Below are 25,297 nucleotides of genomic sequence, written 5' to 3' on the forward strand. Positions count from 1 at the left end.
TAGAGACCAAGGAAGAAGAACCATTCTAGGAGACAGACGATAGAGACCAAGGAAGAAGAACCATTCTAGGAGACAGACGATAGAGACCAAGGAAGAAGAACCATTCTAGGAGACGGACGATAGAGACCAAGGAAGAAGAACCATTCTAGGAGACAGACGATAGAGACCAAGGAAGAAGAACCATTCTAGGAGACAGACAATAGAGAACAAGGAAGAAGAACCATTCTAGGAGACAGAGACGATAGAGACCAAGGAAGAAGAACCATTCTAGGAGACAGACGATAGAGACCAAGGAAGAAGAACCATTCTAGGAGACAGACGATAGAGACTAAGGAAGAAGAACCATTCTAGGAGACGGACGATAGAGACCAATGAAGAAGAACCATTCTAGGAGACAGACAATAGAGACCAAGGAAGAAGAACCATTCTAGGAGACAGACAATAGAGACCAAGGAAGAAGAACCATTCTAGGAGACAGACAATAGAGACCAAGGAAGAAGAACCATTCTAGGAGACAGACAATAGAGACCAAGGAAGAAGAACCATTCTAGGAGACAGAGACGATAGAGACCAAGGAAGAAGAACCATTCTAGGAGACAGACGATAGAGACCAAGGAAGAAGAACCATTCTAGGAGACAGACAATAGAGACCAAGGAAGAAGAACCATTCTAGGAGACGGACGATAGAGACCAAGGAAGAAGAACCATTCTAGGAGACGGACGATAGAGACTAAGGAAGAAGAACCATTCTAGGAGACGGACGATAGAGACCAAGGAAGAAGAACCATTCTAGGAGACAGAGACAATAGAGACCAAGGAAGAAGAACCATTCTAGGAGACAGACAACAGAGACCAAGGAAGAAGAACCATTCTAGGAGACGGACGATAGAGACTAAGGAAGAAGAACCATTCTAGGAGACGGACGATAGAGACCAATGAAGAAGAACCATTCTAGGAGACAGACAATAGAGACCAAGGAAGAAGAACCATTCTAGGAGACAGAGACGATAGAGACCAAGGAAGAAGAACCATTCTAGGAGACGGACGATAGAGACCAAGGAAGAAGAACCATTCTAGGAGACAGACAATAGAGACCAATGAAGAATAACCATTCTAGGAGATGGATGATAGAGACCAAGGAAGAAGAACCATTCTAGGAGACGGACGATAGAGACCAAGGAAGAAGAACCATTCTAGGAGATGGACGATACCTTACCTTCTCCGCTGTGCAATCTGGTTTCCGAGCCGGTCACGGGCGCACCTCAGCCACACTCAAGGTACTAAACGATATCATAACCGCCATCGATAAAAGACAGTACTGTGCAGCCGTCTTCATCGACCTTGCCAAGGCCTTCGACTCTGTCAATCACCATATCTTATCGGCAGACTCAGTAGCCTCGGTTTTTCGGAGGACTGCCTTGCCTGGTTCACCAATTACTTTGCAGACAGAGTTCAGTGTGTCAAATCGGAGGGCATGCTGTCCGGTCCTCTGGCAGTCTCTATGGGGGTGCCACAGGGTTCAATTCTCGGGCCGACTCTTTTCTCTGTATATATGAATGATGTTGCTCTTGCTGCGGGCGATTCCCTGATCCACCTCTACGCAGACGACACCATTCTATATACTTTCGGCCCGTCATTGGACACTGTGCTATCTAACCTCCAAACGAGCTTCAATGCCATACAACACCCCTTCCGTGGCCTCCAACTGCTCTTAAACGTTAGTAAAACCAAATGCATGCTTTTAACCAATCGCTGCCTGCACCCGCATGCCCGACTAGCATCACCACCCTGGATGGTTCCGACCTTGAATATGTGGTCATCTATAAGTACCTAGGTGTCTGGCTAGACTGCAAACTCTCCTTCCAGACTCATATCAAACATCTCCAATCGAAAATCAAATCAAGAGTCGGCTTTCTATTCTGCAACAAAGCCTCATTCACTCACGCCGCCAAGCTTACCCTAGTAAAACTGACTATCCTACCGATCCTCGACTTCGGCGATGTCATCTACAAAATGGCTTCCAACACTCTACTCAGCAAACTGGATGCAGTCTATCACAGTGCCATCCGTTTTGTCACTAAAGCACCTTATACCACCCACCACTGCGACTTGTATGCTCTAGTCGGCTGGCCCTCGCTACATATTCGTCGCCAGACCCACTGGCTCCAGGTCATCTACAAGTCCATGCTAGGTAAAGCTCCGCCTTATCTCAGTTCACTGGTCACGATGGCAACACCCATCCGTAGCACGCGCTCCAGCAGGTGTATCTCATTGATCATCCCTAAAGCAAACACCTCATTTGGCCGCCTTTCGTTCCAGTACTCTGCTGCCTGTGACTGGAACAAATTGCAAAAATCGCTGAAGTTGGAGACTTTTATCTCCCTCACCAACTTCAAACATCAGCTATCTGAGCAGCTAACCGATCGCTGCAGCTGTACATAGTCTATTGGTAAATAGCCCACCCATTTTCACCTACCTCATCCCCATACTGTTTTATTTATTTACTTTTCTGCTCTTTTGCACACCAATATCTCTACCTGTACATGACCATCTGATCATTTATCACTCCAGTGTTAATCTGCAAAATTGTAATTAGCCTACCTCCTCATGGACATTGTATATAGAACTTTTTTTTTTTCTCTCTACTGTGTTATTGACTTGTTAATTGTTTACTCCATGTGTAACTCTGTGTTGTCTGTTCACACTGCTATGCTTTATCTTGGCCAGGTCGCAGTTGCAAATGAGAACTTGTTCTCAACTAGCCTACCTGGTTAAATAAAGGTGAAAAAAAAATGAAAAAAAAGAAGAACCATTCTAGGAGACAGACGATAGAGACCAAGGAAGAAGAACCATTCTAGGAGACAGAGACGATAGAGACCAAGGAAGAAGAACCATTCTAGGAGACAGACGATAGAGACCAAGGAAGAAGAACCATTCTAGGAGACAGACGATAGAGACCAAGGAAGAAGAACCATTCTAGGAGACAGAGACGATAGAGACCAAGGAAGAAGAACCATTCTAGGAGACAGACGATAGAGACCAAGGAAGAAGAACCATTCTAGGAGACAGACGATAGAGACCAAGGAAGAAGAACCATTCTAGGAGACAGACAATAGAGACCAAGGAAGAAGAACCATTCTAGGAGACGGACGATAGAGACCAAGGAAGAAGAACCATTCTAGGAGACAGACGATAGAGACCAAGGAAGAAGAACCATTCTAGGAGACAGAAAATAGAGAACAAGGAAGAAGAACCATTCTAGGAGACAGAGACGATAGAGACCAAGGAAGAAGAACCATTCTAGGAGACGGACGATAGAGACTAAGGAAGAAGAACCATTCTAGGAGACAGACGATAGAGACCAAGGAAGAAGAACCATTCTAGGAGACAGACAATAGAGACCAAGGAAGAAGAACCATTCTAGGAGACGGACGATAGAGACTAAGGAAGAAGAACCATTCTAGGAGACGGACGATAGAGACCAAGGAAGAAGAACCATTCTAGGAGACAGACAATAGAGACCAAGGAAGAAGAACCATTCTAGGAGACGGACGATAGAGACTAAGGAAGAAGAACCATTCTAGGAGACAGACAATAGAGACCAAGGAAGAAGAACCATTCTAGGAGACAGACAATAGAGACCAAGGAAGAAGAACCATTCTAGGAGACAGACAATAGAGACCAAGGAAGAAGAACCATTCTAGGAGACAGACGATAGAGACCAAGGAAGAAGAACCATTCTAGGAGACGGACGATAGAGACCAAGGAAGAAGAACCATTCTAGGAGACAGACAATAGAGACCAAGGAAGAGAAGGGCATTTTCTTGAAGCGTGGACGTACTTCAAAGCCAGGCATGCCTGACTTGTGTTGCACAGTGAGAGAGAGAGTGTGGCTTTAGCTCTGGTGGTGGCTGACGATGGCTGCTCTGGCAAGATGCTCTGGCTCCTCTCTCAACGGAGGATAGTTAGAGTGTTGTTTGACGCCTGCCGCTCCTGCCACCTGCCGCCACTGCTCAGGAGATGGTGAGGAGGGAGGGAATTAAGGGAGGAGGGGAAGGGGGGAGTAGGGGGGATGATGAGGGGGCGCAGCCTAAGGCAACCCAAAATGTTACGCAACAACCCCCCTCTTTCTCCTCCTCCTACACTTTCTCTGATCTTCAGCTGTCAGATGTGAAGGCTGCAATGACAGGAGTAACCACTAGGGGGCCACAGCCTTGTGGTACACTGACTATACTGACTACAGATGATGAGTTAACAACTCAACTCAACCCCTAGCCCGACCTCCTATGCCCCTCGCACATCTGTGAAGCATAAACAACTGATGAAGTGGCTCACGCTTTTGATGTCTACATCTGTGTCTGTGATACGCTTCTGGTGTCTCATTCAAAAAGCTACGATAGGATTGGACGGTGAATGGATTCGGAGGATATGGAGGGTAAGCTGATCCTAGATCTGTGCCTTTGGGCAACTACTCGCCGCAAGGCAGTGGTTGTCATGGCGACGGTGGCTCACCGTACACCAGCAGCGTGTAGTGGTCGGCGGCACGGCCGTAGTTGTTCTGCGCCTGACACAGGTAGGTCCCGTTGTGTGATTGGCTGAGACGGGCCACTTGGAGGGTGGGGCCAGAGATCTCCGCCCTCTCAGGTAAGGTGTCATTAATCCTAGTCCACTGGACATCTCTAGGCCTGCAGAGAGAGAGAGAGGAGGGAGAGAGAGCGAGGGAAAGAAGAGAGGGAAAGAAGAGAGTGAAAGAGAGAAAGAAGAGGAAGTGGAAAGAGTAAGAGAATTAGATAGAGTGGGGAGAAACGAGGGGAGCAAGAGGGGATAGGGAGAAGAAAGAGAGAAAAGATAAGACAGAGGTGGAGGGAGAGGGAGGTTATGGGAAATAAAAGGCGAGGAGGGAGAGAGAGATTTTAAATTAGACCAAGGGAGAGGAAGACAGCATGACAGAAAAGAATTGAGGAGATTTATGGACAGAGAGAGAAGGAGAGGAGAGGGAGCAAAGAAAGATGTTGTGTCAGATGGAGAGAGGAAAAGCGGGACATGGGAGGAGAGAGCCAGGGAAGGAGATAGACAGAGATTTATGGGGGAGAGATGAGAGAGAGGCAGAGGCAGACAGGAGGACGGAGAGAAAGAGGAGACACGAAAGACAAAAGAAAAGTGAGACAGAAGGCGACTGAGACAAAAGATTATTGGATTACATGAAACAACGAACACACCACACAATCTCACACAAAGCCCTGTGTGTATGTGCATCCCCTGTGCTGTGCTGGCTGTCCCTCTCATTCCACCCTGGCCAGATTACAATCCCAGCTCATCTACACCCTAATCCCCCAGGAAGCATCTAATTAAATCCCCTGCTCATCCACACACACACACACACACACACACACACACACACACACACACACACACACACACACACACACACACACACACACACACTTTAATAAGCACACCCCTCCAACAAAGACAGGCAGTGTAATGAATTGGTGATGAACGGTTAACAGGAAGTTTGTCCGGGGCTTGAGAGTGATGGGGGTACCGGGGGTGTTAAGGAGAGTGTGGTGAGGTCACCCCAGTGTGAGATGAGGCAGGGGCAGTCCGGTGGATCGATCACCACAGCCACATCTCTCATGTCACTGTCCCCAGCAAGGCTGTTACTGATCCTCACTGGGCCACATATACTGGCTCCTCAGCCTGGATTTATTGTGGGGCTTTACTATGGTTTTACTCACCACACACACAAACAGACAAACAAGCAAACAAACAAACACACACACACAAATAAACACACACACGAGTGCATTCACACACAAACCAGTGTTTATAGAGCTTAATGAAGAGGCTTCAGTTGCCTCAGAAACACACATGCACAACAAACACATCACAGTGTCTAACAAGGGGCTTGTTACAGCCTCCTCAGACACTTTATCCAGAGAATGTCTCAACTCCAAACAGCTGTAGCGTGAGCACAGTATACATACACAGCAAATGCACAAACCAATCAAACAATCTCATAACACACACACACACACACTCACAGTGGGTTGCCAGTGATGGAGCAGGTGAGGCTGAGAGAGTCTCCCTCTCGGAGGATGCCAGGGGGAGGGATGATCCTCACTGTGGGGGCAACTGGGGAGAGAGGAGGAAGGAATGGTTACCATGGTAACCAATCAAGAGTGACGGTTGGCGGTTCTGTTATCATAACATCCCTCAGGGTGAAACAGCTGCTGCTTTGTTAATGGCTGCAGTGAACAGACACATCTGAGGAGATATTCATACGTGTTGCTGTGAAAGCCATGCAGGGCCATTTAAGCAGCAACAGTTTGGCAGCGACACTCATTATGCAGATCTAAAAGGCAGAAATAGTGAGTTGATAAGTCATTTACAACAGAAGGGTTGACCACCCCAGACACCAAACACAAATGAGTCGTGACCATCAGAAATGACGGTGATACAGCTTCAGTGTGTTGCCACGGTAACCCTTGGTGGCTGACCAGTCACTCACAGTGGACGTCGAGGCGGTAGTGGCGGACCCTCTTCTGCCCCCCCAGGGCGGGGTGGGATGCCTCACAGCTGACCGCTGCCCCGTTGTCTTTTCTCTCCACAGGGAGACGGATGGTGCTGGACACACTCACTGTCTTCCCATTTTCCTGCTGGGACACCACACCTAGAGAAGGGAGGGAGGGAGCACATCAGACAGAGGACGAGGAGAGAAGGAAAAGGCGCTGGTGAAAGAAGAAAGAGAGACGGGAGAAGGACACATGGAGAGAGTGAGACGGGCATGATAGATGACAAGGAGAAGAGGAGAGAGTGAGAGGGGCATGATAGATGACAAGGAGAAGAGGAGAGAGTGAGACGGGCATGATAGATGACAAGGAGAAGAGGAGAGAGTGAGAGGGGCATGATAGATGACAAGGAGAAGAGGAGAGAGTGAGACGGGCATGATAGATGACAAGGAGAAGAGGAGAGAGTGAGACAGGCATGATAGATGACAAGGAGAAGAGGAGAGAGTGAGACAGGCATGATAGATGACAAGGAGAAGAGGAGAGAGTGAGAGGGGCATGATAGATGACAAGGAGAAGAGGAGAGAGTGAGACGGGCATGATAGATGACAAGGAGAAGAGGATGATAGATGACAAGGAGAAGAGAGAGAGTGAGACAGGCATGATAGATGACAAGGAGAAGAGGAGAGAGTGAGACAGGCATGATAGATGACAAGGAGACGGGCATGATAGATGACAAGGAGAAGAGGAGTGAGACAGGCATGATAGATGACAAGGAGAAGAGGAGAGAGTGATGAGACGGGCATGATAGATGACAAGGAGCATGAAGATGACAAGGAGAAGAGAGAGATGGGCATGATAGATGACAAGGAGAAGAGGAGAGAGTGAGACAGGCATGATAGATGACAAGGAGAAGAGGAGAGAGTGAGACGGGCATGATAGATGATAAGGAGAAGAGGAGAGAGTGAGACGGGCATGATAGATGACAAGGAGAAGAGGAGAGAGTGAGACAGGCATGATAGATGACAAGGAGAAGAGGAGAGAGTGACAAGGAGAAGAGGAGACGGGCATGATGATAGATGACAAGGAGAAGAGGAGAGAGTGAGACGGGCATGATAGATGACAAGGAGAAGAGAAGAGGCATGATAGATGACAAGGAGAAGAGGTGAGACGGGCATGATAGATGATAAGGAGAAGAGGAGAGAGTGAGACGGGCATGATAGATGACAAGGAGAAGAGGAGAGAGTGAGACAGGCATGATAGATGACAAGGAGAAGAGGAGAGAGTGAGACGGGCATGATAGATGACAAGGAGAAGAGGAGAGAGTGAGATGGGCATGATAGATGACAAGGAGAAGAGGAGAGAGTGAGACGGGCATGATAGATGACAAGGAGAAGAGGAGAGAGTGAGACGGGCATGATAGATGACAAGGAGAAGAGGAGAGAGTGAGAGGGGCATGATAGATGACAAGGAGAGGAAGAGTGAGATGGGCATGATAGATGAGACGGGCATGATAGATGACAAGGAGAAGAGGAGAGAGTGAGACAGGCATGATAGATGACAAGGAGAAGAGGAGAGAGTGAGAGGGGCATGATAGATGACAAGGAGAAGAGGAGAGAGTGAGACGGGCATGATAGATGACAAGGAGAAGATGAGAGAGGGATCTGGACAGGCTCAGACATAAAAGGCGGATAAAGAGAGCGTGAGATACGATTAAAAATATTTGAAAAGACTCCAAATGAGGCACAGGAAGGTGAGAAGGAGGAAGAGGAGGGATGGTGGTGGCCAAAACTGAGGTCACGTAATATGAGTCTGTGAAAATATGACAATAACTAACACCACGCTGAGTTTTCAATTATTTCAGCTGAGTGAACTGAAGCAGGCCCAATTGAAGCATGAGATGAGGGCGGGGAGATACTGTCTTAATTACTGAGACATTCTATCCGTCAGGATCTGGAGCCTAACCTTTAATGTCACACTGTATTTGACTCAGGGCAGGGCCCTCTCCACAGCACTACAGAGCAGAACAGAAAACAGGGCTGTCTGCTGTGGGCCCCACGCATCAGCCCACGCCGCTTGCTACGTAACCTTGTCACATCAGGGGACAGACGTCTTTGTGAACACGGCATGAAAGGAGGAGACAGAGAGAGAGAAGAGGAGAGGAAGGAGAAGAAGAGTGAGGGAAAGGACAAAGTGTAAGGGCACAGAGACGTGCTGAGTTAAGATGGAGAGACGGGATGGGAGTGAGAGAGAAAAAAGAGAGAGGTGGAGGATATAACAGGACAGACAGAGGGTAAACAGCGGGACAGACACACAGACAGACAGACAGACAGAAGGACAGATAACATGGTAAACAGAGTGATCAGAGTGATAGTTGGATGGAAGTCTTATCAGACGGGGAGTAAAGAGGGAGGTAGGTAGAAGGCTGGACAGAAAAGGAGAGAGTATGATGGAGTTTGAGAAAGATAGATGGATAGACTGACACAGGGACAGGCAGGCGGATAGATAGGGAATGCAGGAAGTGAACAGAGAGAGCGAGAGGCAGAGAGAGAGGTATGACTGAACAAAGACAGAGTCAGACAGACAGATACTGATAGATAGAATAGAATGACAGAGCGACATAGTGATAGATCTTCAAAGGACGGACAGACCTGGTATCTCCCGGCGGTCCCTGATCCAGCGCAGCGTGGCGGGGGGCTTGCTGCGCGGCGACAGGCAGGTGAGCTCCACCTCGCCCCCCTCCACGGCCTCCTGCTTCACCTCCACCGTGGGGGTGTCGGGAGGGACGGACACGGACAGAGTGGCCACTTGGTGGTGGGTGTCGTCGGTGTAGAGCTGGCAGAAGTAGCCGCCCTCGTCCGACACGCTCACGTTGGTGAGGGTGATGCGCACCAGGCGGGGTGTGAAGAGAACCATCTGGAAACGGTCGTCCTTCAACGCTGGGGAGGGAAGGAGGGAGACAGACAGCATCGGGGGGGGGGGGGGGGGGTCAAGACACAATAGGAAAACCACAATTGGAGATAAACACATAAATATATGGAAAGAAACGCAAAGGCCAAAAGAAAAGAGGACCGGGGGAGTAACAAGGAGGAGAGTGAATAGAAGAATTGAAAGGGGGATAGTGAAGGAGGAGAAGAAGAATTATACATAGTTAATCCAACAATCCACTGTGACCTCCTGACCAAGGCCATAGTATCATAACAACCACAGAGGCAGTGAGAAGAGAGAGAACCGAGAGAACAGACATAGGACAGCAAAACTATGCTTCTTTCGTTGTCAGAGAAAGGGAAACATCTATTGTGAGAAAATCATGATAACAAATAATGCTAATAACCGTCAGTGTGACAGGGACTCAATGGCCATTGTCTCATAAACTTCCCCAAACCCACTTTGTATCGACTGACTGACTGACTGCACAACCTCTCTCTTTCCTCTCTACCGCCCTCTATTTCCCTCTCTTTCCTCTCTACCGCCCTCTATCTCCCTCTCTTTCGCCCTCTATCTCCCTCTCTTTCCTCTCTACCGCCCTCTCTACCTCCCTCTCTTTCCTTTCTACCTCCCTCTACCTCCCTCTCTTTCCTCTCTACCGCCCTCTCTGCCTCCCTCTCTTTCCTCTCTACCTCCCTCTATCTCCTCTCTACCTCCCTCTCTTTCCTCTCTACCGCCCTCTCTACCTCCCTCTCTTTCCTCTCTATCTCCCTCTCTTTCCTCTCTACCGCCCTCTCTACCTCCCCCTCTTTCCTCTCTACCTCTCTCTATCTCCCTCTCTTTCCTCTCTATACCGCCCTTTATCTCCCTCTCTTTCCTCTCTACCTCCCTCTATCTCCCTCTCTTTCCTCTCTACCTCCCTCTCTTTCCTCTCTTACCGCCCTCTCTAACTCCCTCTCTTTCCTCTCTACCTCCCTCTATCCCCCTCTCTTTCCTCTCTACCTCCCTCTCTTTCCTCTCTACCGCCCTCTCTACCTCCCTCTCTTTCCTCTCTACCTTCCTCTATCTCCCTCTCTTTCCTCTCTACCGCCCTCTCTACCTCCCTCTCTTTCCTCTCTACCTCCCTCTATCTCCCTCTCTTTCCTCTCTACCGCCCTCTCTTTCCTCTCTACCGCCCTCTCTACCTCCCTCTCTTTCCTCTCTACCGCCCTCTCTACCTCTCTCTATCTCCCTCTCTTTCCTCTCTACCTCCCTCTCTTTCCTCTCTACCTCCCTCTTTTTCCTCTCTACCGCCCTCTCTACCTCCCTCTCTTTCCTCTCTACCTCCCTCTATCTCCCTCTCTTTCCTCTCTACCGCCCTCTCTACCTCCCTCTCTTTCCTCTCTACCTCCCTCTATCTCCCTCTCTTTCCATTCTACCTCCCTCTCTTTCCTCTCTACCGCCCTCTCTTTCCTCTCTACCGCCCTCTCTACCTCCCTCTCTTTCCTCTCTACCGCCCTCTCTACCTCCCTCCCTTTCCTCTCTACCGCCCTCTCTTTCCTCTCTACCTCCCTCCCTTTCCTCTCTACCGCCCTCTCTATCTCCCTCTCTTTCCTCTCTACCTCCCTCTCTTTCCTCTCTACCGCCCTCTCTACCTCCCTCTCTTTCCTCTCTACCTCCCTCTCTTTCCTCTCTACCGCCCTCTCTACCTCCCTCCCTTTCCTCTCTACCGCCCTCTCTACCTCCCTCTCTTTACTCTCCCTCCCTCTCTTTCCTCTCTACCTCCCTCTCTTTCCTCTCTACCGCCCTCTCTACCTCCCTCTCTTTCCTCTCTACCTCCCTCTCTTTCCTCTCTACCGCCCTCTCTACCTCCCTCTCTTTCCTCTCTACCTCCCTCTCTTTCCTCTCTACTGCCCTCTCTACCTCCCTCTCTTTCCTCTCTACCGCCCTCTCTACCTCCCTCGCTTTCCTCTCTACCGCCCTCTCTACCTCCCTCCCTTTCCTCTCTACCTCCCTCTCTTTCCTCTCTACCTCCCTCTCTTTCCTCTCTACCGCCCTCTCTACCTCCCTCCCTTTCCTCTCTACCGCCCTCTCTACCTCCCTCTCTTTCCTCTCTACCTCCCTCTCTTTCCTCTCTACCGCCCTCTCTACCTCCCTCTCTTTCCTCTCTACCTCCCTCTCTTTCCTCTCTACCGCCCTCTCTACCTCCCTCTCTTTCCTCTCTACCTCCCTCCCTTTCCTCTCTACCGCCCTCTCTACCTCCCTCTTTTTCCTCTCTACCGCCCTCTCTACCTCCCTCCCTTTCCTCTCTACCGCCCTCTCTTTCCTCTCTACTTCCCTCCCTTTCCTCTCTACCGCCCTCTCTACCTCCCTCTCTTTCCTCTCTACCTCCCTCTCTTTCCTCTCTACCGCCCTCTCTACCTCCCTCTCTTTCCTCTCTACCTCCCTCTCTTTCCTCTCTACCTCCCTCTCTTTCCTCTCTACCGCCCTCTCTACCTCCCTCTCTTTCCTCTCTACTTCCCTCTCTTTCCTCTCTACCTCCCTCTCTTTCCTCTCTACCGCCCTCTCTACCTCCCTCTCTTTCCTCTCTACCGCCCTCTCTACCTCCCTCTCTTTCCTCTCTACCGCCCTCTCTACCTCCCTCCCTTTCCTCTCTACCGCCCTCTCTACCTCCCTCTCTTTCCTCTCTACCTCCCTCCCTTTCCTCTCTACCTCCCTCTCTTTCCTCTCTACCTCCCTCTCTTTCCTCTCTACCGCCCTCTCTACCTCCCTCCCTTTCTTCTCTACCGCCCTCTCTACCTCCCTCTCTTTCCTCTCTACCTCCCTCTCTTTCCTCTCTACCGCCCTCTCTACCTCCCTCTCTTTCCTCTCTACCTCCCTCTCTTTCCTCTCTACCGCCCTCTCTACCTCCCTCCCTTTCCTCTCTACCGCCCTCTCTACCTCCCTCTTTTTCCTCTCTACCGCCCTCTCTACCTCCCTCCCTTTCCTCTCTACCGCCCTCTCTTTCCTCTCTACCTCCCTCTCTTTCCTCTCTACCTCCCTCTCTTTCCTCTCTACCTCCCTCTCTTTCCTCTCTACCGCCCTCTCTACCTCCCTCTCTTTCCTCTCTACCGCCCTCTCTACCTCCCTCCCTTTCCTCTCTACCGCCCTCTCTACCTCCCTCTCTTTCCTCTCTACCGCCCTCTCTACCTCCCTCTCTTTCCTCTCTACCTCCCTCTCTTTCCTCTCTACCTCCCTCTCTTTCCTCTCTACCGCCCTCTCTACCTCCCTCTCTTTCCTCTCTACCGCCCTCTCTATCTCCCTCTCTTTCCTCTCTACCTCCCTCTCTGTCCTCTCTACCTCCCTCCCTTTCCTCTCTACCACCCTCTCTACCTCCCTCTCTTTCCTCTCTACCGCCCTCTTTACCTCCCTCTCTTTCCTCTCTACCTCCCTCTCTTTCCTCTCTACCTCCCTATATCTCCCTCTCTTTCCTCTCTTCTTATTAGTCCCTTTCTCCCTTCTCTTTTGTGTTTGCTTCTGCGGAGGGAGAATTCCTTCTCTCTTCCCTGGTGTAATAGTCTACCATTTCACATTCATTATATCAGAGGTTTAGTGTGTGTGTTGTGTGTCTATGTGAAACACAGAGGAATTTATTGTAGACAGAGAGAAAAATAGTCTACATTTGCCTTAGAATACTATTTCACAAAGCTCCCTGAATGTGAGAGTGATTCCCGACAGAAAAACACTAAATGGCAACTAAATGTCACAGCTTTGTTCAAGTCCTATTTCACCTTTTGTCCCAGCTCATTTGCATGCCAGGCAGTCAGAGCTAGAGGAGATAGATGGGATCCACAGGCAGTCAGAGCTAGAGGAGATAGATGGGAGTCCTCCACAGAGTCTTCTTGAACAGGTCTATTACTGTTCCTATAGTCTGTTTCTATGCTGGACAGCCTAATAAAAGACCTTGTGTGTGTCCATAACGGCACCCGATTCCCTATATAGTTCACTACTTTTGACCAAATCTCTATGGGGACCAGATCCCCTGGTTTAAAGTAGTGCACTATAAAGGGAATAGTGTGCCATCTGAGACACAAGCTTCATCAGAGCCCATTGGTTTAGTGCTGTAGCTGAACAGCTCATTGCCTCATTCACTTTACCTAACAGTGCAGGACTTTTCTACAGTTATAGAGGGGAATGGTTCAGCACGGAGGGCTCCCAGAAACACCATGGGTTACCCTGCTCTAATGGTAATGGTAATGGGTAGCTTGGAATCGCCCTGCAGTGTGTGTGTGTGTGTGTGTGTGTGTGTGTGTGTGTGTGTGAGAGAGAGTAGAGTGCGAGAGAGAGGTAAACTCAGACCCTACAATACCTAACCTCTCTCTCCCCCTTCTCTCTCTCCCCCCTTCTCTCTCTGACTCTGTCCTATTAAAGTCCATTATGCTTTCAGATGGAAAAAAGGTTCTCCTCCCCAGGGAGCAAGCGGCACTAAATATTTAATAGTGTGAACCGGTAGTCCTGATCTGACAGGGAGGGCTAGTTGGACGGTTCAATAGGTTGACCTAAAGAGGCCAGCTAAGGCTTCAATATACTGCTTTCATCTTTCAGAAAATGGGTTCTAGGTTGACCTAAAGAGGCCAGCTAATGGGTTCAGGTTGACCTAAAGAGGCCAGCTAATGGGTTCAATAGGTTGACCTAAAGAGGCCAGCTAATGGGTTCAATAGGTTGACCTAAAGAGGCCAGCTAATGGGTTCAATAGGTTGACCTAAAGAGGCCAGCTAATGGGTTCAATAGGTTGACCTAAAGAGACCAGCTAATGGGTTCAATAGGTTGACCTAAAGAGGCCAGCTAATGGGTTCAATAGGTTGACCTAAAGAGGCCAGCTAATGGGTTCAATAGGTTGACCTAAAGAGGCCAGCTAATGGGTTCAATAGGTTGACCTCCCTCATAACCACATTGATCTGGTGGCTTCTTGGGGCTGACTGGTTTTTCAAACCCTGACCACAGAGATGAATGTTGAAACCTCACTATCTCCCTCTCTCACAGACATACATGAACACACAAACACATACACACACTAAATACACACACATATACATGCAAAACACACACAAACACACACCTCGTGTGCCGTTGAAGAAGAGGGTCTGTCTGCGAGGGTTCTGGATGACAACGATGGAGCCGTCATAGTTCTGCAGACGACAGGAGATCTGGGCCGTGCCTCCCTCCAACACTGTCACATTCTCAGCCTGCACCGCTTGGCAACGCGCTAGAGAGAGAGAAAGAGATACAGAGACAGAGAGAGACAGAGAGAGAGAGAGACAAAGAGAGAGAGAGAAAGAGAGACAGCGAGAGAGAGAGAGAGAGAGAAAGAGAGACAGAGAGAGACAGAGACAGAGAGAGACAGAGAGAGAGAGAGACAGCGAGAGAGAGAGAGAGAGAGAGAGAAAGAGAGACAGAGGCAGAGAGAGACAGAGAGAGAGAGACAGCGAGAGAGAGAGAGACAGAGAGAGAGAGAGAGAGAGAGAGACAGAGAGACAGAGAGACAGAGAGAGAGAGAGAGAGAGAGAGAGAGAGACAGATAGAGACATAGAGAGAGAGACAGAGAGAGAGAGAGAGAGAGAGATATATATATATATATATATATATATAGAGAGAGAGAGAGAGAGACAGAGAGAGAGAGAGAGAGAGAGAGAGAGACATTTAGTTTCAACCTCACTTCAATACAAACCACAACATTCACAGAAAAGCAAGTAAACAACTATTGATTCTGCTCCATTGACAGTCAGTATACATAGAAGTGAGATACATTAATTATATTGTGGTGTAGTCATGACTCATGAATACTAGTGTGCTTTTTGAAGGATAGTAGCGGCAGAGTCATAGTAGAGAAACAGATAGAAACACAGAGAGAGAGAGAGATGGTGACGAAGAGAGAGAGAGAGAAACAAATGCTGTTATTAATTGACATGGACACAGGCAGGGAGAGCGGTAAATGAGCTTGGTGGTTGGACTGTTCTCATGATTATCATTAGCAGCCATTAGCCTAACACAGTTCTAATAGCGAGAGACTGACATACTGTAGCAACACAAGCCACACACTGGACTGAGGCAGATGGGAACCATACAAGCTAAGTGGCCAACAGCAGTAGTACACACACAGAGATCTCTTTCTCCTACATACATTCTACCCTTCTCTCTCGGCTCACTCACGTATGCACCCCTTCACACCTGTTGAACATACGCACACACACACACACAGCTTGTAGTTCAGCCTCCTTGCCACCTGTCTGTATGGTATATTGCAGTTTGAAATGACATTATGGTAATGTAATGGTGGCTCGTGTGTGGTTGTGTTTATGTTTGTGGTCATCTGTGGTTGTGGTTGGTTGCGTGTGTGATTGTGGTTGTGTGTGTGTGGATGTGGTTGTCTGTGTGGTTGTGTGTGTGTGGTTGTGGTTGTGTGTGTGTGGTTGTTTATTTGGTTGTGTTTGTGGTTGTGGTTGTGGTCGAGTGTGTATGTGGTTGTGGTTGTGTGTGGTTGTGTGTGTGGTTGTGTTTGTGTTTCTGGTTGTGTTTCTGGTTGTGTTTGGTTGTGTTTGTGGTCATGTGTGGTTGTGTGTGTGGTTGTGTGTGTGGTAGTTGTGTGTGTGGTAGTTGTGTGTGTGGTTGTGGTCGTGTTTGTGGTCGTGTTTGTGCGTTGTTGTGGTTGTGTCTGTGGTTGTGTTTGTGGTTGGTTGTGTTTGTGGTCGGTTGTGTTTGTGGTCGTGTGTGGTTGTGTTTGTGGTTGTGTGTGTCACGCTCGCCGTCAGAAGGAGTCGACCAAAGCGCAGCGTGGTAAGTGGTCATGATTTTATTTAATATCAAAAACACTCGAACAAAGTAACAAACCGAAAAAGCGAACAGTTCTGTCAGGTGCAGACACTAAACAGAAAATAACTACCCACAAATGAAAGAGGGAAAAAGGACTGCCTAAGTATGATTCCCAATCAGAGACAACGATAGACAGCTGCCTCTGATTGGGAACCACACTGGGGCCAAAAACAAAGAAATAGAAAACATAGAAATAAAGAAACTAGAATGCCCACCCTAGTCACACCCTGGCCTAACCAAAACAGAGAATAAAAACCTCTCTATGACCCTCTATGGCCAGGGTGTGACAGTGTGTGGTTGTGTTTGTGATCGTGTGTGGTTGTGGTTGTGGTTGTGTGTGTGGTTGTGTTTGTGGTTGTGGATGTGTGTGTGGTTGTGGTCGTGTGTAGTTGTGCCTGTGGTTGTGTTTGTGGTTGTGTTTGTGGTCGTGTGTGGTTGTGTTTGTGGTCGTGTGTGGTTGTGTTTGTGGTGGTGTGTGGTTCTGTTTGTGGTTGTGTGTGGTTGTGTTTGTGGTTGTCTTTGTGGTTGTGTTTGTGGTTGAGTGTGTTTGTGGTTGTGTTTGTGGATGTGTGTGTGGTTGTGTTTGTGGTCGTGTGTGGTTGTGCTTGTCTTTGTGGTTGTGTATGGTTGTGTTTGTGGTTGTGTTTGTGGTCGTGTATGGTTGTGTTTGTGTGTGGTTGTGCTTGTGTGTGGTTGTGTGTGTGTAGTTGTGTTTGTGGTCATGTGTGGTTGTGTTTCTGGTTGTGTGTGTGGTTGTGTTTGTGTTTGGTTGTGTCTGTGCTTGTGTGTCGTTGTGGTTGTGTGTGGTTGTGTTTGTGGTTGTGTTTGTGTGTGGTTGTGTTTGTGGTTGTATGTGTGGTTGTGTTTGTGGTTGTGTGTGTGGTTGTGTGTGTGGTTGTGGTTGTGTGTGTAGTTGTGTTTGTGGTTGTGTTTCTGTGTGGTTGTGTTTCTGGTTGTGTGTGTGGTTGTGTTTGTGTTTGGTTGTGTGGTTGTGTGTGGTTGTGTTAGTGGTTGTGTTTGTGGTGGTGTGTGGTTGTGTTTGTGGTTGTGTGTGGTTGTGTTTGTGTTTGTGTGTGGTTGTGTTTGTGGTAGTGTGTGGTTGTGTGTGGTTGTGTTTTTGTGTGTGGTTGTGTTTGTGTTTGTGGTTGTGTTTGTGGTCGTGTGTGGTTGTGTTTGTGGTTGTGTGTGGTTGTGTGTGTGGTTGTATTTGTGTTTGTGGTCGTGTGTGGTTCTGTTTGTGGTTGTCTTTGTGGTTGTGTGTGGTTGTCTTTGTGGTTGTGTTTGTGGTTGTGTGTGTGGTTGTGTGTGTGGTAGTTGTGTGTGTGGTAGTTGTGTGTGTGGTAGTTGTGTGTGTGGTTGTGGTTGTGGTCGTGTTTGTGGTCGTGTTTGTGCGTTGTGTTTGTGTTTGTGGTCGTGTGTGGTTCTGTTTGTGGTTGTCTTTGTGGTTGTGTGTGGTTGTCTTTGTGGTTGTGTGTGGTTGTGTTTGTGTGTGGTTGTGTGTGTGGTCATGTGTGGTTGTGTTTCTGGTTGTGTGTGTGGTTGTGTTTGTGGTTGTGGTTGTGTGTGTAGTTGTGTTTGTGTTTGGTTGTGTCTGTGCTTGTGTGTCGTTGTGGTTGTGTTTGTGGTTGTGTTTGTGGTTGTGTTTGTGGTTGTATGTGTGGTTGTGTTTGTGGTTGTTTGTGTGGTTGTGTGTGTGGTTGTGTTAGTGGTTGTGTGTGTGGTTGTGTTTGTGGTGGTGTGGGGTTGTGTTTGTGGTTGTGTGTGGTTGTGTTTTTGTGTGTGGTTGTGTTTGTGGTTGTTTGTGGTTCTGTTTGTGGTTATCTTTGTGTTTGTGTTTGTGTTTGTGGTTGTGTGTGTGGTTGTGTGTGTGGTTGTGTTTGTGGTCGTGTGTGGTTGTGTTTGTGGTTGTGTGTGGTTGTGTGTGGTTGTGTGTGTGGTTGTGTTTGTGGTTGTGTGTGTGGTTGTTTGTGGTCGTGTGTGGTTCTGTTTGTGGTTTTTTTTGTGGTTGTGTTTGGTTGTGTGTGGTTGTGTTTGTCTTTGTGATTGTGTGTGGTTGTGTTTGTGGTTGTGTGTGGTTGTGTTTGTCTTTGTGATTGTGATTGTGTGTGGTTGTGTTTATGGTTGTGTTTAGTAGAGAGAGAGAGAGAAAGAGACAAAGCCTCAGGGCAGCAACAGCAACACAATTAGACCCAACCAAATCATGAAAAAAAAAAAGATAATTACTTGATACGTTGGAAAGAATGAACTAAAAAACAGGGTGAACTAGAATGCTATTTGGCCCTAAACAGAGAGAACACAGTGGCAGAATACCTGACCACTGTGACTGGCCCTAAACAGAGAGTCCACCGTGGCAGAATACCTGACCACTGTGACTGGCCCTAAACAGAGAGTACACAGTGGCAGAATACCTGACCACTGTGACTGGCCCTAAACAGAGAGTACACAGTGGCAGAATACCTGACCACTGTGACTGGCCCTAAACAGAGAGTCCACCGTGGCAGAATACCTGACCACTGTGACTGGCCCTAAACAGAGAGTACACCGTGGCAGAATACCTGACCACTGTGACTGGCCCTAAACAGAGAGTACACAGTGGCAGAATACCTGACCACTGTGACTGACCCTAAACAGAGAGTACACAGTGGCAAAATACCTGACCACTGTGACTGACCCTAAACAGAGAGTACACAGTGGCAGAATACCTGACCACTGTGACTGACCCTAAACAGAGAGTACACAGTGGCAGAATACCTGACCACTGTGACTGGCCCTAAACAGAGAGTACACAGTGGCAGAATACCTGACCACTGTGACTGGCCCTAAACAGAGAGTACACAGTGGCAGAATACCTGACCACTGTGACTGGCCCTAAACAGAGAGTACACAGTGGCAGAATACCTGACCACTGTGACTGGCCCTAAACAGAGAGTGCACAGTGGCAGAATACCTGACCACTGTGACTGACCCAAACTTAAGGAAAGCTTTGACTATGTACAGACTCAGTGAACATAGCCTTGCTATTGAGAAAGGCCTCCGTAGGCAGACATGGCTCTCAAGAGAAGACCGGCTATGTGCTCACTGCCCACAAAATGAGGTGGAAACTGAGCTGCACTTCCTAAACTCCTGCCCAATGTATGACCATATTAGAGACACACATTTCCCTCAGATTACACAGACCCAAAGAATTCAAAAACAAACCCGATTTTGATAAACTCCCATATCTACTGGGTGAAATACCACAGTGTGCAATCACAGCAGCAATATTTGTGACCTGTTGACACAAGAAAAGGGCAACCAGTGAAGAACAAACTGAACGACTTGATTAGTGTAGTGTTAGCTAGCTACATAGTTGTCTTTGCTGTCTTCGTATCCAAGATAATTGTGTAGTTTAGAGTGTGTAGTTTTATGTCGTCCTTAACGTAGGAGACTCTGCTAGCTAGCCAACAGCTAGCCAACGTCTACCGAACAGAACTTCTGCACTCAACAATCCGGTCGCATTTCGCTTCGCTCCACAGGTAGTATCACATTTTTCATTTCATTTCATTACAGTACAACGGCTTGATTTGTTTGATCGTAGCTAGCTACATAGCTAGCTACATAGCCGTCTTTGTATCAAAGATAATTGTGTAGTCTAGAGCGATTTCCTAGGTTAGCTAGCCAGCTATTGTCGTTCTTTTAACGCATCGTAACGTAATCAACACTGCTAGCTAGCCAGCTAGCCCCGAATAGCAGCACAGTAGAAACTATTACACTCAACGGAACGACTTGATTAGTGTAGTGTCAACAACGCAGCCAATGCCAGCTAGCCTACATAGTCAACAACGCAGCCTCTGCCAGCTAGCCTACTTCAGCAGTACTGTATCATTTTAATCATTTTAGTCAATAAGATTCTTGCTACGTAAGCTTAACTTTCTGAACACTCGAGACGTGTAGTCCACTTGTCATTCCAATCTCCTTTGCATTAGCGTAGCCTCTTGTGTAGCCTGTCAACTATGTGTCTGTCTATCCCTGTTCTCTCCTCTCTGCACAGACCATACAAACGCTCCACACCGCGTGGCCGCGGCCACCCTAATCTGGTGGTCCCAGCGCGCACGACCCACGTGGAGTTCCAGGTCTCCGGTAGCCTCTGGAACTGCCGATCTGCGGCCAACAAGGCAGAGTTCATCTCAGCCTATGCCTCCCTCCAGTCCTCGACTTCTTGGCACTGACGGAAACATGGATCACCACAGACAACACTGCTACTCCTACTGCTCTCTCTTCGTCTGCCCACGTGTTCTCGCACACCCCGAGAGCTTCTGGTCAGCGGGGTGGTGGCACCGGGATCCTCATCTCTCCCAAGTGGTCATTCTCTCTTTCTCCCCTTACCCATCTGTCTATCGCCTCCTTTGAATTCCATGCTGTCACAGTTACCAGCCCTTTCAAGCTTAACATCCTTATCATTTATCGCCCTCCAGGTTCCCTCGGAGAGTTCATCAATGAGCTTGATGCCTTGATAAGCTCCTTTCCTGAGGACGGCTCACCTCTCACAGTTCTAGGCGACTTTAACCTCCCCACGTCTACCTTTGACTCATTCCTCTCTGCCTCCTTCTTTCCACTCCTCTCCTCTTTTGACCTCACCCTCTCACCTTCCCCCCCTACTCACAAGGCAGGAAATACGCTCGACCTCATCTTTACCAGATGCTGTTCTTCCACTAACCTCGTTGCAACTCCCCTCCAAGTCTCCGACCACTACCTTGTATCCTTTTCCCTCTCGCTCTCATCCAACACTTTCCACACTGCCCCTACTCGGATGGTATCGCGCCGTCCCAACCTTCACTCTCTCTCCCCCGCTACTCTCTCCTCTTCCATCCTATCATCTCTTCCCTCTGCTCAAACCTTCTCCAACCTATCTCCTGATTCTGCCTCCTCAACCCTCCTCTCCTCCCTTTCTGCATCCTTTGACTCTCTATGTCCCCTATCCTCCAGGCCGACTCGGTCCTCCCCTCCCGCTCCGTGGCTCGACGACTCATTGCGAGCTCACAGAACAGGGCTCCGGGCAGCCGAGCGGAAATGGAGGAAAACTCGCCTCCCTGCGGACCTGACATCCTTTCACTCCCTCCTCTCTACATTTTCCTCTTCTCTCTCTGCTGCTAAAGCCACTTTCTACCACTCTAAATTCCAAGCATCTGCCTCTAACCCTAGGAAGCTCTTTGCAACCTTCTCCTCCCTCCTGAATCCTCCTCCCCCTCCCCCTCCTCCCTTTCTGCAGATGACTTCGTCAACCATTTTGAAAAGAAGGTCGACGACATCCGATCCTCGTTTGCTAAGTCAAACGACACCGCTGGTTCTGCTCACACTGCCCTACCCTGTGCTCTGACCTCTTTCTCCCCTCTCTCTCCAGATGTAATCTCGCGTCTTGTGACGGCCGGCCGCCCAACAACCTGCCCGCTTGACCCTATCCCCTCCTCTCTTCTCCAGACCATTTCCGGAGACCTTCTCCCTTACCTCACCTCGCTCATCAACTCATCCCTGACCGCTGGCTACGTCCCTTCCGTCTTCAAGAGAGCGAGAGTTGCACCCCTTCTGAAAAAACCTACACTCGATCCCTCCGATGTCAACAACTACAGACCAGTATCCCTTCTTTCTTTTCTCTCCAAAACTCTTGAACGTGCCGTCCTTGGCCAGCTCTCCGCTATCTCTCTCAGAATGACCTTCTTGATCCAAATCAGTCAGGTTTCAAGACTAGTCATTCAACTGAGACTGCTCTTCTCTGTATCACGGAGGCGCTCCGCACTGCTAAAGCTAACTCTCTCTCCTCTGCTCTCATCCTTCTAGACCTATCGGCTGCCTTCGATACTGTGAACCATCAGATCCTCCTCTCCACCCTCTCCGAGTTGGGCATCTCCGGCGCGGCCCACGCTTGATTGCGTCCTACCTGACAGGTCGCTCCTACCAGGTGGCGTGGCGAGAATCCGTCTCCACACCACGTGCTCTCACCACTGGTGTCCCCCAGGGCTCTGTTCTAGGCCCTCTCCTATTCTCGCTATACACCAAGTCACTTGGCTCTGTCATAACCTCACATGGTCTCTCCTATCATTGCTATGCAGACGACACACAATTAATCTTCTCCTTTCCCCCTTCTGATGACCAGCTGGCGAATCGCATCTCTGCATGTCTGGCAGACATATCAGTGTGGATGACGGATCACCACCTCAAGCTGAACCTCGGCAAGACGGAGCTGCTCTTCCTCCCGGGGAAGGACTGCCCGTTCCATGATCTCGCCATCACGGTTGACAACTCCATTGTGTCCTCCTCCCAGAGCGCTAAGAACCTTGGCGTGATCCTGGACAACACCCTGTCGTTTCAACTAACATCAAGGCGGTGGCCCGTTCCTGTAGGTTCATGCTCTACAACATCCGCAGAGTACGACCCTGCCTCACACAGGAAGCGGCGCAGGTCCTAATCCAGGCACTTGTCATCTCCCGTCTGGATTACTGCAACTCGCTGTTGGCTGGGCTCCCTGCCTGTGCCATTAAACCTCTACAACTCATCCAGAACGCCGCAGCCCGTCTGGTGTTCAACCTTCCCAAGTTCTCTCACGTCACCCCGCTCCTCCGCTCCCTCCACTGGCTTCCAGTTGAAGCTCGCATCCGCTACAAGACCATGGTGCTTGCCTACGGAGCTGTGAGGGGAACGGCACCTCAGTACCTCCAGGCTCTGATCAGGCCCTACACCCAAACAAGGGCACTGCGTTCATCCACCTCTGGCCTGCTCGCCTCCCTACCACTGAGGAAGTACAGTTCCCGCTCAGCCCAGTCAAAACTGTTCGCTGCTCTGGCCCCCAATGGTGGAACAAACTCCCTCACGACGCCAGGACAGCGGAGTCAATCACCACCTTCCGGAGACACCTGAAACCCCACCTCTTTAAGGAATACCTAGGATAGGATAAAGTAATCCCTCTCACCCCCCCCTCCCCCTTAAAAGATTTAGATGCACTACTGTTCCACTGGATGTCATAAGGTGAATGCACCAATTTGTAAGTCGCTCTGGATAAGAGCGTCTGCTAAATGACTTAAATGTAAATGTAAACAAACACCATTGTAAATACAACCCATATTTATGCTTATTCATTTTATCTTGTGTCCTTTAACTATTTGTACATTGTATATATATATATAATATGACATTTGTAATGTCTTTACTGTTTTGAAACTTCTGTATGTGTAATGTTTACTGTTAATTTTTGTTGTTTTTCACTTTGTTGTATATTCACTTTGTATGTTGTCTACCTCACTTGCTTTGGCAATGTTAACACATGTTTCCCATGCCAATAAAGCCTTTGAATTGAATTGAATTGAGAGAAAGCGAGAGAGAGAGAGAGAGAAAGCGAGAGAGAGAGAGAGAGAGAGAGAGAGAGAGAGAGAGAAAGCGCGAGAGAGAGAGAGAGAAATCGAGAGAGAGAGAGAGAGAGAGAGAGAGAAATAAAGAGGACACACCAAAAACTCCTGGCCAATTATCACTAATTGGAGTCATTATTATTCGCCATTCTCTACATCAATATTGTGATTCATATCACGGCCATCAGCGTTCACCACCTCCATCCCAATTATTTAGGCTACTTAATGACTGGTATTACTCATCACCCTGGCAACCGGCAACTTGGCCACCATTGTTTTAATGGCACTAATTGTAATAGCAGCACCATATAACAAGCAGAGGCCCAGCCCGGGAAGTAATTGTGAGTTATTCATATCAAAACCCATAGAACAGCACATACAAATCCAGGCAGAAAGGAGTGGTGGGATGTTTGAGGCTGAGGCTAGAAAATAGGACTAATTAGAGTTCGTTACTTCCACTTCCTCCGCCAGCTGTCACCTCTTCAATAGAGATGAGGCCTAGCTACTCGCCGATGCTGCTGATGTAGAGACAGACAGACCAGGCAGGCAGGCCTGCGCTGTGCATGACACATCCACCACCACGCACCTGGCTGCCAAGCCAACGGGACCAGGCGAGGGTGGCGGGAGACAGACCAGGCAGGCAGGCCTGCGCTGTGCATGACACATCCACCACCACACACCTGGCTGCCAAGCCAACGGGACCAGGCGAGGGTGGCGGGAGACAGACCAGGCAGGCAGGCCTGCGCTGTGCATGACACATCCACCACCACGCACCTGGCTGCCAAGCCAACGGGACCAGGCGAGGGTGGCGGGAGACAGACCAGGCAGGCAGGCCTGCGCTGTGCATGACACATCCACCACCACGCACCTGGCTGCCAAGCCAACGGGACCAGGCGAGGGTGGCGGGAGACAGAACAGTCAAACCAGGAAATGAATGGAGGAGCAGAGAGGGGGTCCGGTATAATAACACCACAGCTGGGAGAGAGATATGAGATGACGCAGGTCCCCTCAGCATGGCCCATGGTGGCCTTGCCACTTTAACTGCAGTTTTTATAGTCCCTCCACTGTAGACCAGGGGCTTGTGAATACCAATATGCAGGGCTAGACTTCTATACAGTAGTATGACTACAGAAGAGAAAAGACCCACCGTGGCAGAAGTATTAATCCTGACCCCATTAAAATCAGAGTCATAATAAAATACTCCACATGCATGGAATTAGATTGAGAGAGAATGTAAGGCGATCGATACCGAAGCGGTGTACTGACACTATGAAAAACAGATAAATAAAACAAGATACTATTGTCAGTTCCCGTTTTGGCCAAGTGGGGGCAGTGTTTCATTGCAGTGAAAGGTCCTGATCAGAGCTCCCCTCCACTCTCTCCGCGGCTCTGAAAAGGTGCATTTATTTATGCCAGCTACACAGCACTCAGGCAACCAATCATTTAAAAATGCATAAACAAATAAATAAATAAATAAAACATATAGGTATAAATAAACAAGGTCGTATCCGGGGCGTCCTAAATGGTTCCCAAGTTAAAAGGAGTTAAAAGGAGGGTTAGAGGAGGGTGGCAGTTGGGAGTACAGCATAGGTGTATGAAGACGGAGGGGTCTCAGTAAATCCTAGAATGGCTCAGCGTGTAGCATTAGTGGACTGA

General features: G+C 48.8%; 1 protein-coding gene across 5 annotated transcripts in view; it reads right to left on the reverse strand.

The window, feature by feature from the left end:
* cadm4 (cell adhesion molecule 4) overlaps positions 1 to 25,297 on the reverse strand; it is a 219,415-nt gene that overhangs the window by 19,998 nt on the left and 174,120 nt on the right. For all 5 annotated transcript variants that reach the window (XM_065027952.1, XM_065027955.1, XM_065027951.1 and 2 more), the window contains exons 2-6: positions 14,515 to 14,661; positions 9,161 to 9,448; positions 6,512 to 6,673; positions 6,045 to 6,135; positions 4,513 to 4,685 (exon numbers count right to left, since the gene is read on the reverse strand). In XM_065027952.1, the coding sequence (XP_064884024.1) occupies positions 4,513 to 4,685; positions 6,045 to 6,135; positions 6,512 to 6,673; positions 9,161 to 9,448; positions 14,515 to 14,661 (861 nt within the window). The remainder of the gene's footprint in view (positions 1 to 4,512; positions 4,686 to 6,044; positions 6,136 to 6,511; positions 6,674 to 9,160; positions 9,449 to 14,514; positions 14,662 to 25,297) is intronic.

This window comes from Oncorhynchus nerka, linkage group LG14, assembly GCF_034236695.1.
Source record: "Oncorhynchus nerka isolate Pitt River linkage group LG14, Oner_Uvic_2.0, whole genome shotgun sequence".
Lineage (NCBI taxonomy): Eukaryota > Metazoa > Chordata > Actinopteri > Salmoniformes > Salmonidae > Oncorhynchus > Oncorhynchus nerka.